This window comes from Papilio xuthus, unplaced genomic scaffold, assembly GCF_000836235.2.
Source record: "Papilio xuthus unplaced genomic scaffold, Pxut_1.1 DF828258.1, whole genome shotgun sequence".
Taxonomy (NCBI): domain Eukaryota; kingdom Metazoa; phylum Arthropoda; class Insecta; order Lepidoptera; family Papilionidae; genus Papilio; species Papilio xuthus.
Genome location: NW_013530391.1, coordinates 3,793,180 through 3,806,865, shown reverse-complemented (window position 1 = coordinate 3,806,865; position 13,686 = coordinate 3,793,180). Strand labels below are relative to the sequence as shown.

Here is a 13,686-nt window from a genome sequence, read left to right as displayed (position 1 = left end):
CTGTATAATAATAATGTATTACATTAAAGTAATGTTTTATTGCTAAAATAATCATCTAAAAGACGAAAAGCCATCTAACATTACGGCAACGTCTTTCAATAAATACGTTCCAATTTCAATAAACATTCATAAGGATTATTGATTATAGATTGCCTTGAGAACCTTCGCCGCTCAAAAGCCTCTTATGAGAGTGATTCTTAAGACATACATACGTGGAGATAATAATGAAATTTACAATGAATAACAATGATGAATATTTGATACATAAATAATTAAACCAAACCCTTTCTTTTCCTACTGAAACATTTATTAGTTTTGTACGTTTTATTTTATTTCTATGTAGGTTTAATCAAAATAATTGAGAGCAGTTTTAGTAGAGTGATGTCACGCGACAGATAAACGATTTGTATCACCACTGATACAATGTTAACGTGGGCTTACACTGATGATTCATTAATCATACGATACAACAAAACAAAATCGTATGCAAATTGTCTATGCTATGATTATCTTTGAAAAACCTGAGAACATAATACGATTTTGTTTTGTTGTATCGTTAGTGGAGGCAAGTAATACAAAGCAAAATATTTTATTGTTTACTTTGGTGGAGTCTCTAAATCACAATTAATATTATAATATGTTACTTGTGGTAGTTGATAGAATATTGTTTGTTCGAATGTTTCCTTTCGACATACATTTCATTGTACACATCTATGTAGTTACATATCTATGTAGTTTAATAAAATCGAAATGAGATTTATGACAGTGGGGAGTTGGTGCGTATGAAATCTATTCTCGTCTGACGCTCAAACTGACTTATTAAAGTCTGTCCAATTTACACGAAAGTGATGAATATTCATAATCGTTCCCCATTCGCCATTCAATCCTTCGTTTATGGAAATTATACTGAACATTCTGTAGACGTCTTGTGGGCGTTACGTAATTTGGAATACATATTTTTCTTATATATTATAGTAGTATGTTTGAACTATATATATAGGCCATAAATGTTTTTTGTAATGTCCTAATATTATTAATAGCCTAATATTTGAGATAATTTTTACAGCTTTGCCTTCATGATCAACCAGAATGAACCATATCGTAAACTACATTTTTGTTAGAATCAGCGCGGCCGTCATCCATCATTGGCGCGTTTTAATTTGGATCCACGGCGTGAGAGTGCGCCATCATCGCCACATCGTTTGTCACGCCAGCGCCACCTACAGTATCCGGACTTCATTGTTCCCACGTCACATTCTATGGAATCTTGTAAATTTCCTTGTAAATTGAATTGAAAATATAGCTTGAAATTTAATGCACGTACTCACTATCGCGTAAAAGTTTCTAAAACTTAGTTAATAAGGTATGAACTGGCAAAAATATTATGAGTGACATACGCTGAAGATGATGCACAGTATAGTTGCAGCACTCTTTAAGGAGAAAGTCGTCATATGTAATTATCTTGTTAAAATTTTAAATAATGACGTAAATACAGCTGTGAAGGCACGTATTATTGTTAATATAGAAACACGTTAACATATAATAAAGCTCAAACACGCGTCTTGAGAAAGGAAAATAATCAAAGCTCACTTTTAATTTGACCAACTTCCTTTTAGTTCATTAGTAAGTAGTTAAGTTCTAAAGGCTTTGGTCTTGTAATAAAAGAAAATATATAACTGCCCACTAACACGTACGTATGCTTTGCTACAATCATTATCGATTTAGTTTAAATTTAAACTTTTTTTTTGAATTCAAAAATTGAAAAGCTATAATATTTGTCACTTTTTTCATACGAAAGCTACATTCAGAATTTAATTGCTCTTTGTATGTCAGAATTTAGTAACTCCAAATGTGGCATTAAAATAATAATTTGGATTCACGTGTTTCTTGAATGTTTAAATATGTAATGAGCGCCGAACAAATTCATGTGCCCGGATATAATTCATATCGTAACCTAATTTCAAGAGACGTTAGCAAACGGGGCTGGCAGCTTGTTGTTCTTGTGACGTCACAAGCGGGCGGGTATTGTTTACAGATTTTGTGTTGAAGCATTGTCAGCTGCAGAAGGTATTATTTGGCTCCTTTACAATTCATTCGCGTTAAATTAACAGTTGACAGTTTAGAATCATTTGAAAGTTTACTGTCGGCTCAGAACCCAACTTAATTATGTTATAAAAACTCATCTAAAGACACTTTTGATATTGATCAAGTAAGATTCTTTGCGGCAGTATTGAAGTTTATTACCTTAATTTTTTAATGGTTTTTTTATGTTATAGTATAAACTAAAAAAAACATCTTTTTTATTATTTTTGATCACCACTATCTTTCTGATTTTAATGTTCTCCAAAGGAAATACAGCCATTGTGCGAGATGTTTACAGGATAAGTGTCTTGTTTCCGGAACTAAGGCCGTAGAGATTTTCTCTAGACAATGGAGCGAGACAAACGACGTGCTTCCTGTCACGTGATTAACAATACGGATAAGATTGCTATATTAGTAGAAAAGATTTTATGGACCACATTTCACACCCGACCTAAATCAAAATTTAGCTAGCTGTCTAATGCAGTGGTATTATTGCCCACATATCTACACTAGTTGCGCCCAGTAGTTTCATCCCTTTTACGGTCCTAAGCATTTACCTTACACTAGGACCTTCACATTATAGGTAGTACACAAGCTTCCTAAATAATTGAATTGTTAAATTTAAAAAGTGTATTCAAAACCTTTTACATGTTTGAGAGATAAGCAACTTATTTATTGAAAATTGTGTCAAAAATGAAATAAAACTAAATATGACAATTATAATGTTTGTTTATTTATCATATGTTATAAACAATAAATCCATCTAAAGCTTTACGCAACACTAGTATTTTACATTTTATTTTGTTTATAAGGAAGCCGCTGTTGCGTACAGACAATGTTTTCATTGACACAAACAAACAAACAATATTGATACACCTGATCTTGGTAAACATAATTAGACGTATTTTGTTTATTTACATTTTAATATTACGTTATAAAGCAACTTAAAGTTTAATAATTATAATTAATAAATAATATTATATTGATAAAAGTAATTAGGCTGCATGTAATCCAATGAAACTTTTTATTCATAACAACAATATCGACAAGGAAATGACTTTTGGTAACATCATTAATTAAGAAATATTCAAATAATACTTTCAATTTGCACAATATGTTACACTTAGACATTTTATTCTAGTAAGTCTTTATAAAATGGTCCGACACAAAAGGAGCGAATGAGGCGGGTTCTTTTATTTTCTTCTTTTTATGAATACGACAACTTTTGTGCTTGTGATTTGTCTCTGATTTGTTGTGTGTGTACATTGACATCTCCTTTTTGTTATCAATCAGTAAGTTTCTTTGGCAGCTGTTCACTACAGAGTTTTTCACCTCATCTTTCCTATGTTTAACACTATGTATATCATATTTGTACATAAAAGTGCTCGTCTCATCTTTCATGTCGTTTAACTTGTGCGAGCTTTCTAATACTTCAAGTTTGCTGTGATGCAGACAAGTGGATTTCACCTGAAAAATATTGATACGTGAAAAAAATGTATATTGTCGTTTTTATTTGGAATTGTTCCGTGGAAAACAAATGTTTTATTCTATTTTATTTATCGTTTTTCCGTCGCCATCTTTTTTGTATTATAAATCTTATGTTAATGGCCCTCTCGGTGCACATCTTATGTTAGTTAACAGAATACATTACCGTAGGCGTGCGCGCGTACTTGGCGGCGCGGCCGGCGAGCTCGGTGCGCAGCCGCCACGCGCGCGCCAATGCCCAGCGCCGCGCCATCGACGCCTCGTCGCTGCGCAACCTCACCCATCTTACACAAACAACATGAAACATTTATGTTTAAGAATAATAATATAGAATAACAAAAAAAGAAATCAGTTTAATCAGCAATTTTTGTTTTCTTTGTTACATTTGTTTTTACCTATCAATGAGCTGCAAGACGCGCGCGTGTTGGCCAGCGCTGCGCAGCAGCAGGCAGGCGGAGCGCAGCGACGGCGGCGTAACCGGCGCGGGGGATGCACCGGGGCGGAGGCGTGCGCCGGGCACGGCGGGCACAGGGGGCGCGGCACTCATCGACAGCCGCAATGAAGTCATGTAGTATTGCAGAGCTAATGGCCACAGACCTGGATAATTGTCACATATCCTGAATAAAATTTGATAAACACGACAATTAGTATGTACAATTATAAATAGCATCTAAGCTTTAGTATCTTCTTTAAAGTAAATGCCCATTGCATACTCGACATCGAACATATTCATTCATTCACAAAATTCTTACCTCTTTCTTTTAACCAGTTGCCATAGATGTGGTGATGCTCCCAGTTCCTGGGCTCCAGCTCCAGCAGCTTGTCCAGTATCCCTCTCCTATCCGCGAGCGGAGTGACCAGCAGCAGCTCGAGGTAAGCCTGCACGAACCTGGGCTCCAGCGTTATACATCTCTCTAACATTTTCAAGGAGTCACTTATTCTATTATTTTTCCTAAAAAAGGCAACAAACGCAATTTGGTAAAGAGTATATTAAACTCTGAAGTGAAAAATTAAGAAAAGATAATGAACAGTATTATTGGGTCAGTAAAGCAAATCAGTTTTCTATAGCAAAATTCTTTATCGACTACTCATTCGACCATAAGGTATTTACGCAGGGTTTCGGATCGGCTTCTTCGGATTCAACTAACAGATAACATAAAGTGACCTGTAGAGCTTGGCGAGGTTATAATGCGCATTGAGGTGGTGCCGGTTGTGTTTGAGCGCCTGCAGGAAGTGGTACTCAGAGCGGCCCGACGCCACCACCAGCGTGCCCAGGTTGTTGTGCGCGCTCGCGTAGCTCGGCCACAGCCTGCCACAAGCATCGACGTCTTATTCACATTATAATCACGACATTCTCATATGGGTAAAGAATATAATAATATATCTACTTCTATTTAATAATTATACTATGAAGTGTTTCCAGATGCTTCAAAAGTACCTAACACCGCTAACCACTTAGAAGAGAAGAGATATTAAAAAAAGCACTTTTTGCTTTGCTCCGCGCGCTCAGTTATTCTTTTAAGTAACTTTAAAAGTGTCATTTTTATTTTTCAATTTGTTGTAAAATAATACTATGTAACAAAGTATTCCAAAGCTTGAAATATTTTTCGTAGTTAAAGATAACTTACTTCAATGCTTCTTTGTAATGTTTGATGGCACTCTCTTGTTGCTCGATATCTTTGAGAAAGTTCGCGAAGTTGTAATGTAGTTTGGCATTATGCGGCAATACCGACAGATCAGCTCTGAAAACACAATAAATAAGCAAAAACCATAAACATATCTTCATGAAATCAATCAAAGTTAATGAGACAACAAAATCATTCTCATCATTGAGGGCCGCCGCGTCGCCGGTCAGCACGGCCGCGCTTAAAGCTAGCAGCTGTAGGACCTCCTATACAGTTGTTGATACGAGGTACCTGAGCAGTGTCTCCCTGGTGCGCCAGTCGCAGTTGCGAAGCTGCGTGCGCGCGGCGCCGCTGGCCACAAGTACAGCCGCACCCACCGCCAGCAGCCGCCGCGCACGCCCGTAGCGCCGCCACAGCAGTTGCAGCCCGTACGCCGTTATTATTATAGAGCCGATACTGTAAACAATTTACTTTGAGCCGATGTATTAACTTTACAATAATAGCACAGCTCTGAAAGAAATCAATCTGATAACCTAACACATGATACGCACTCGGTAATAACACATAGTAAAACCACGTCTGACCTCGGTATGTAGAGCACTCTCTCGGCGACGACGAATCCGACGGTGACGAGCAGGTTGGAGGCCGGCAGGTAGGGCAGCACCAGTAGAAGCAGACCTGCCGCCGCTGGAGTGCGTCGCTGTGCCTGCACGCGAGTGTCATATAAAAATTCACCTAACTCGTGTTTACTTTGTTTTTGAAAATATCTTGTGACCATGAGTGTTCTAATATCGTCCCTATATTATTGGCATACAGGAGGTGACAGAAAAGAAATACATAGTTTAGTACGCACTTAACAATCCAGCTTTACCTCAATATCTGTGAGAGCGCAGTAAGACAACGCGACGAGTGAGGCCAAGGCGAGTAGCGTGAGCGCGTTGCGCGGGTCAGCGACGCTGGTCACGAGCGGCACTGAACCCAGCTGCCAGTCGTGGCTGAGCGGCCAGGGACACAGCACCAGCCACCAGTTGAAAGCCGCCAGGTAGCTGAATGTCATCAACCTTACATACAAGCAAATATTCGTTAAAATCCAAATCCTCGTTTTTGTATTAAAATCACAATTTTTGCAACTTAACTGAAATAATTAAAAGCTGCTAAATCATTAATGTGCCAAAAGTCATAAGTTGAAAACATCCGCCAAATAAAGTTGTATTGAATTAAGGAAATTAGTGATCAAATCTTGCTAGCTTCAGTAGGTCGCTTACGTGTAGCAATGTGCACTTCACCTGACTAGGAAAGAGGGATGGAAGGCGGGTGGGTTGTCCTGCGGTGAGAATGCAGGCAGCGCACCGTGCAGCGCGCACAGCCGCAGCGTCGCCGCCAGCGCTAGCGCGCCCGCCGACCGCACCGCGCGTCCCCACATGCCATCGCCCTGTCCCTCGCTCCGCCAGCGACAACGACCTAGCCCACACCTGAGTAAGAAGTACATAATGTATGCAACTTCGATTGCAATTAACAAAAATAAGATGATGCCACATCAAAGGTGGGCTAGGGTTCTCATCGTTTTACAAAACCATTGAGGTTAATAAGCTTCGACCGATCTTTACCTCGTCATGGTCCCCCAGCAGCGGTAGATGTCGAAGAGGATGTTGAAGAGAAGCGCGGTGAGGCCGGTCTCCTTGGCCAGCATGCTGAACGCTGCCAACCCCGCACTGGCCCACACGCGCTGCCGGCCAGACCTGTATGAGGCACGCATTTACTGCTGGACTAAGGAAGGCTACATTGACTCTGTAAATGCGACTGTAACACTCTAGTATACTAACTAAATAAAATAACATCGTAATAGAATTCAATGTTAACATTAAATACAAGCCAAATTCATATTTAAACAGATGATGATTTAATATTAGACGAACTTCTGCCTTAAAGAAACTTTTAAACTCGGACGAAATATATTTCAACTCCAACTCTAAACAATATCAAAGAATTCGGTAAGAACACGAACAATCTTTTCCCGAGTGTCCGACACAAGGCACAAAACTCGCAACTTTTAACATACAACGTTTACACGACAACACTACGAGAGCCGAAAGAATTGTTTAGACAATGATCACCAGAATTACGCTACGTTCAAATCGTCACACACAAATAAGTTTGTTTACCATATGGCATGGCGCACGGTGTAAACATTACTCACCCATGGTAAAGTAGTAGAGAAGATAGAAATAAGACACAGGCCAACACGTCTGCGCGGCCGACCACACCGGACACCTACACACATACACACACAATATCACTACACTCAACAGTAAATATATATAGTTTTATAAAATCTTAACAATGTTATAAGTATACTTTATCCTCAGCTTTATCCGATTGATGTTTGATTGTAACACTGCTGCGCACTGAACGTGAACGTCACAATAACTGAATACAATGCATCTATATGCACATTTAAATATACCTGTTAGTTATAATACATATAAATATATGTGCAATAAATAAAGTTTTATGTGAATAGCGCAGTAGCCGAAATGAATTATAAACTGGAATAAGAGCCCACGTAGTCTGCGCTAACGCGACTGCTTAAGTGGAGTGTAAACTTAACAACGAAATTTTACCGAACAAAGGCATAACTTGATCCCAAGTAGCGCAACTCTCCGCAACTCCGGCAACTCGCTCCCAGCGCACGTATGCTAAGTTATTGTTGGAGAATAATTTGTATATTATACGAGCATAAAAGTTTTAAGTCTTATGTTATTACTCTATTTATGTAGTTGCTCGTATTCAGACGACAATCGTAATGTAAGAAAGATATATGCAATGATTTAGTTGCTTTCCTCAGATCTTGTACAACCGATTAAGTGTGCTATATGCGTTATACTCACAGCTTCAGTGTGTATAGGGTGTACAGCAAAGAGTAACGCGGCGAGAGCGGCGAAGGGCCGCTGCAGACGTGCGACGACGGCGCCTGCTCTAGCTACCAACGCGCAACATGCCGCGTGCAGGCAAACGTTGCCCAAATGCCACCACCACACAGACAGCCCGCACAATAAGTAGTTCAACCTGGAACAAGGACAATACCACTTGTACGAATTGGTAGCCGCTGGTAACTGTAAAAGGAGGAACTTATCAAAATCAATTGCAAAGATTAGTGTCAAGAAATATTACTCAAAATTTACAGCACGATAAAAATGAGTGTGTTTGCTTCGCAGTGTTATTTTAATAAAGCAAAAACTGAATAATGTACGAAAATGTAATGTTGAATGTATTTACATTTCGACATTAAGATAAATATTTCTTGAACGAAACATATAAAAATATAGGCAGAGTATAAGGTTCTATCGCTGCGCTAGGAAATGAACCGCGTCCCGAATGTTTCCTGCATCCGGCTCGATACGCAACTAACTTGCGTAACTCATGCGCACAAGATCACATTAAACTACCTACTCTATCAACTTTATTACTTCAGTGGAACTTGCTGAAACCTATACGAGTACAATTTTGACATTAAAAACACCACCTTAGCTTAGCTTTACTCGCTGAGTTGATATATTTACAACTCTGACTGTGTTTTGTTTAATTACCAGTGTGTTAAAGTTTTACGGGAATTTCTATTCTATCTGTTAAAACTATACGTTATACGATTCACATATAAATCTTCGCTAACGTAAAATTGTCTCAACTTTTTAATTGGACGCGCGAAATTTCGAGAATAACTTTGGATTCGTTCATTAAAATCCGATGATCGTGATGAATTTAAATGAACACGGACACAGGCGCGCTCTTTGTGTGCGAGTTTTTATTTCATTATTAATTTGCGCTGCTCGTATTAACTAAAAGTGGAAATGGAGTGTTTTAACTCACTTACTTAACCTGTTTTTGTCTGAATATTAATTATTTTTCTTCTTTTAAAGCTTTCTCTTTCGTTTTCTGCGTGCGGACTGTGACACTTTATAACTGATTCTAGTTGTATAAATCACATTACAACTAATATTGATATTCGACATCGCTTTAATTACGATGTTACTTATCTATTTAAATCGTATTAAAACTACATAATCTGGTAGAATGTAGGAGTTCAGTGAAGTGAGAACAAATTATTTGCAAAGTTTGTAAGACGCCACATACACTAGGTCACCTCTCTCTGTCACGTGCGTCGATATTACAAGATATGTATTTTCCGACTATACAACTTTTCATTTGCATACATAAAATTGTTCACAAGTAAAACGGCATTGGGTTATTAATGTAGAACACTTTGCGACTCGCGATGTGAAAAATGAAAGCGGAATTGCACAAACTAATGAGTCCCCGGCACGGCATCGATTTACGGAAATCCCATTTCCGTGGATATGATTTTATTAACTCTATAAAGCTTATACAGAGATTTATTGACGTTTGTTTAAACTCAATTTCTTACTATATATGTATAGGCTGACAATTTCATTTGTACTAAATGTGTAGTAACAATTGTACTTCAAACTTCAGATATTATTACTTCTGTGATAGGTTTATTTTACAGTAATTCATACCGTAGTCATATAAAGTTGACTTATTGTAGCTAATAAAAATGTAACAGTAGAGTAAAATGTCTGTATATTACAAGATGACTTTAAAATCACAATATATTCTATTAACTTCCAACAAAATAAGTTAAGAACTTTGTAACGAAAAGAGTGTACTTGTGTGTCGTGTCACATCCATCATGCTACAATAGATGTGAAGCGGTGCCGGGAGCGTTGGGAAGAGTCGGGAGCGGGACCTCTTGTAAGTGACGCGCCGCCGACAGCCGATACATTATATTGCTGTTCTAACATTTTGAACACATATTTATATCACCTCCTTACCATTGTCTGAGTGATACAATTATTCAATATATTTAGAAATAAAATCTTTTATTTCCACACACAGAAAAACATAAGACTCACACTTACAATATATCTAAATAAATAGTGGCAAAAGGTGGACGAGAAATGATCGTGGTTAGTGCAGTTTTTTAGTGAATTGTAACACAATTAATAAAAGTTGTCAAAAACATCTAAATCTAAAGCATATTTGTTATATTATGTTAGAAAACTATTGAATAAATTAATCCTTTTCGTGAAATAATGATAAACATAAACCTGCCAATCTATTATGTTGCGTTAATTGTGAGAGTTTAATATGCGAATTACGTTCGTGCTTTGTTTTACAAAAATTTGAATTTCAAATGTGTCCTCCGGCCGGGGCAGGCGGGGGGTGCTGCGGGGGGAGGTGCGGAGGGAGGTGCGGGGCGCTGCGGAATATTCATCAGCTGTCTCGGAGAGGACTTCGTTAGCGGCTACGCTGTAATTACTACATTTGTAACGTCCACGATCATTGTTACTATAATTCCTTTTCCAAAGTTCTACAATATTTACGAAGTTCTACTTTAAATTACACATTTCAAAAAATATATTGCTGTAAATGACCAATTTAAACTGTCTTGACTATTTACATCCGATGTATTTCAATATGATTTACACGAGGGTTTGTTAGTTTGATTTTAAAATTCAATTTAAATACTTTGGTTTGTGTTTAACTTAATTTAAATTCAAATAATAGTTTGTATTTGTCATCGATAACACAATAAAGCGATCGCGCCGCGCCTTCCGCCGCCCGCCGCCGCCGCCGCCCGCCGCCCGCCGCTAACGAACTTTCTAATTGTTTAATATCGGATTATTCTGCTAACTAGAACAATTGGAATTACAAATTTTTAGTCAGAACAACACCCTAATCAAATTTTGGTATTCGGTGTTCGGTACAGCGAACTTTCTACTTTCATACTTTACGTTTGATTTAATTTCATTTGATTTGGAACGTAAGATAATTTTCAATATTTTCTTCAAACTTGTGTGAAGCGTCACCAAACCCAAAATGATCAGCGTTTTTATTTCAACGTTTAAAAACTTAAATAAAAGGCATTTGTTTGTTGCCTCATAAAAGATTTAAAAATGAACCTAACCTGAACCAAGACATAAAATACAATAAAACTATAGGAACGTCTGCATTTAAAGGTTCATAAGCTAAATTTATACAAGTAACATGGGGCCGGATATGCGGGCAACTCAAATAGTACTTAGTGAATAATGCAGAGGGCGCTGGAGTGGCACACCACAAACAAACGAAGCCGGATATCGCAGCGACGTAATGAGGCCCTCGCAAACGATACTCAACTGTCTCGCTTTCATAAATCACAATACTAACTTCTATTTGACGTAACGAATTATTTTAATTACGAACAACTGCCTTATCATTTAAATATAATAATCAATTGTGATTGTTATGCGTTTTAAACCGAAAACTGCATCGAATGAGTAAAAGAAGCATTTCTCTTGTTAAATCACATTTTGAGTAACAACAATTAGGTGGTTACTTTCATTACTCCTTAACAAAATCGCAAAAAGGGTTAGCCTCATTATATTTCTGAACCAATGGCAAAGCTTTTATTCTTCGATGCATCTCAACATTCGTATTTTAGCTTATTATATGTTACTTTTGTATCTGTAAAGATGAATATGAAAAGGATCAAATTTGTTACGAGCTGTGACTTACCGAAACGTAAGTGTAGTAAGCGGTCGGTATGACTTGTGACTGCTAGGCTCGGACATGGGCGTGCCCCAGAAGTCATTCCTGAAGAGGTGGAGCAGGGGGTTGGCGCCGGTCACGTCGCCGTTGCTCACGATCGCGGGGATGTCGTCGTGCACGAACTCTCCCTGCAGGCTGTTAGCGTACGTCAGAGCGCCCACAGATGCCACTAATGTGTACACAGCCCAATCACTCTCACAGACACTCCGCCACGTCTTTGGATTAGAAACTTCTTCGCGGACCGACGGCAGTGGTCTTCTACGCATGGTTACCTATTCACTACATCTTCGAAACATTTTAGAAAAATTCTTAATATGTTTTTATAAATGTCACTTTGTAAGGAATAACGATCATATTATAAGTTAGTCTCTGCATTTTGGGACAGTCATCAAATAAGTCAACGTGTCATATTTTAACGTTATTGGATTTGGAAATTGAAATTTTTTTTTAATAATAAAGGTTGTTTTCACTGCATAAACAAAAGCCTTTTTTGAGGCAGCTGAAGAACTTCCTGTAACAAAAAAAAACAATTTAAGTTCAGAATAAATTTTAATAAAAATAGTTGCGCATTATATTAGTACGTATCTTATTTCTATTGAGGTCTCCAATAATTAAAATGTTTAAAACAACAATATATTTAACAAGCTTTAGTTTATAATCGATGTTAAAACATATCTTAAGAACTAACGTCAATATCCAGCTTAATCTAAGTACGGTTAACATTAATTCGGGATAGAGTTAGCGGAGAGCGGAGAGCGGAGAGCGGAGAGCGGAGAGCGGAGAGCGGAGAGCGGAGAGCGGAGAGCGGAGAGCGGAGAGCGGAGAGCGGAGAGCGGAGAGTAGACATCGAGCACTAAACAAATATTGGATTACTTATGATTGATTAAGCTGAAGTTTTGCGAGCGGACAACTAATGTCTGATCGATTCGCGCCAGAAACTGTCGGCGGTTGGAGATCAGAGCTTGCCCATCACGCACTAACTTTATCAAATTATACGCAATGGATTACATATGTGATTGTATGCTCAGAGAAATCATCAATAGTAACATTGTAATTTATTAATAAAAACTATAGTGTAAAGGACATGGAACTTACAGCGGAAACCTCTATACATTTATGTAGGACTGTGGTTTTTGAACGAATGCTAGACAATTAAGATTGAGACGCGTGAATGACTGATCGGACAGAATGGAACGGAAGTATGACAGTGCGAGTGTAATGAATAATGGAAGGACGCCAAGACGAAACGAGTGCAAGTAAAAAGATATTGTAAAGCTGTAAATAAAATACTAAGAAGACGGAAAATCTTTCATTCTGCCCACCACCTCACCACATTTATATAAGTTAAGTGACTAAATATTGCCGATAACTTTGCTGTTTTTGTAACCAACTTTAGTTAATTTGATTTATTGTAGACGAATAGGAGGTAAGAATAATTACAAATACGTTTCTTGTTACGTTACAACTCCACACGTGAGAAGAGTGAGGCTGTACTTCTGTACGTCATGTTTAATACATCTGGCATGAATCAATAATGCTGTGTGTTATATACTACGGCCGCTATTTCAAATTACATTTGCACCAATTTGGTTGCGACGTGTCGGTGGGAGCGGACGTCGCATGTTTCATACGTAATATACACAAATGTGTATAGTCTTACGAAGTATTAAGGGTAGGTACATACAGAATATTAACTCAAATGTCATTAGAAAAATGACTATAGAAAAAGATGGAACTTTATAAAAATACTTCAATGAAAAATGTGCTTTGAGCTATATTTGTTGTATTCCACAAAGAAAATCATAAATTAAAGGCTGTGTACACATAATGGTAACTTAATTAATTATCAGAACTCATGAGCAAAACATCTATTTATCAGCCACAG

General features: G+C 37.7%; 1 protein-coding gene across 1 annotated transcript; it reads right to left on the bottom strand.

The window, feature by feature from the left end:
• Positions 1-3,161: 3,161 nt before the first annotated feature.
• LOC106113366 (transmembrane and TPR repeat-containing protein 1) lies at positions 3,162-12,251 on the bottom strand. Its single transcript, XM_013306091.1, has 14 exons — positions 11,769-12,251; positions 8,081-8,258; positions 7,390-7,463; positions 6,800-6,931; positions 6,479-6,664; positions 6,064-6,253; positions 5,777-5,898; positions 5,484-5,648; positions 5,196-5,309; positions 4,733-4,876; positions 4,320-4,519; positions 3,963-4,164; positions 3,734-3,851; positions 3,162-3,549 (listed from the first exon to the last, which is right to left on the bottom strand). The coding sequence occupies exons 1-14, from the start codon at positions 12,065-12,067 to the stop codon at positions 3,220-3,222; spliced, it is 2,454 nt and encodes an 817-aa protein (XP_013161545.1). The 5' UTR covers positions 12,068-12,251; the 3' UTR covers positions 3,162-3,219.
• Between the last annotated feature and the right edge of the window lie 1,435 nt (positions 12,252-13,686).

Excerpts from the sequence above, each read along its gene's own strand:
- LOC106113366 (XM_013306091.1), bottom strand. The coding sequence starts at position 12,067 with ATGCGTAGAAGACCACTGCCGTCGGTCCGCGAAGAAGTTTCTAATCCA. Across the intron at positions 5,310-5,483 it reads ACCAGGGAGACACTGCTCAG|AGCTGATCTGTCGGTATTGC; the intron begins GTACCTCGTATC and ends TTGTGTTTTCAG. Across the intron at positions 3,852-3,962 it reads GTCTTGCAGCTCATTGATAG|ATGGGTGAGGTTGCGCAGCG; the intron begins GTAAAAACAAAT and ends TGTTTGTGTAAG.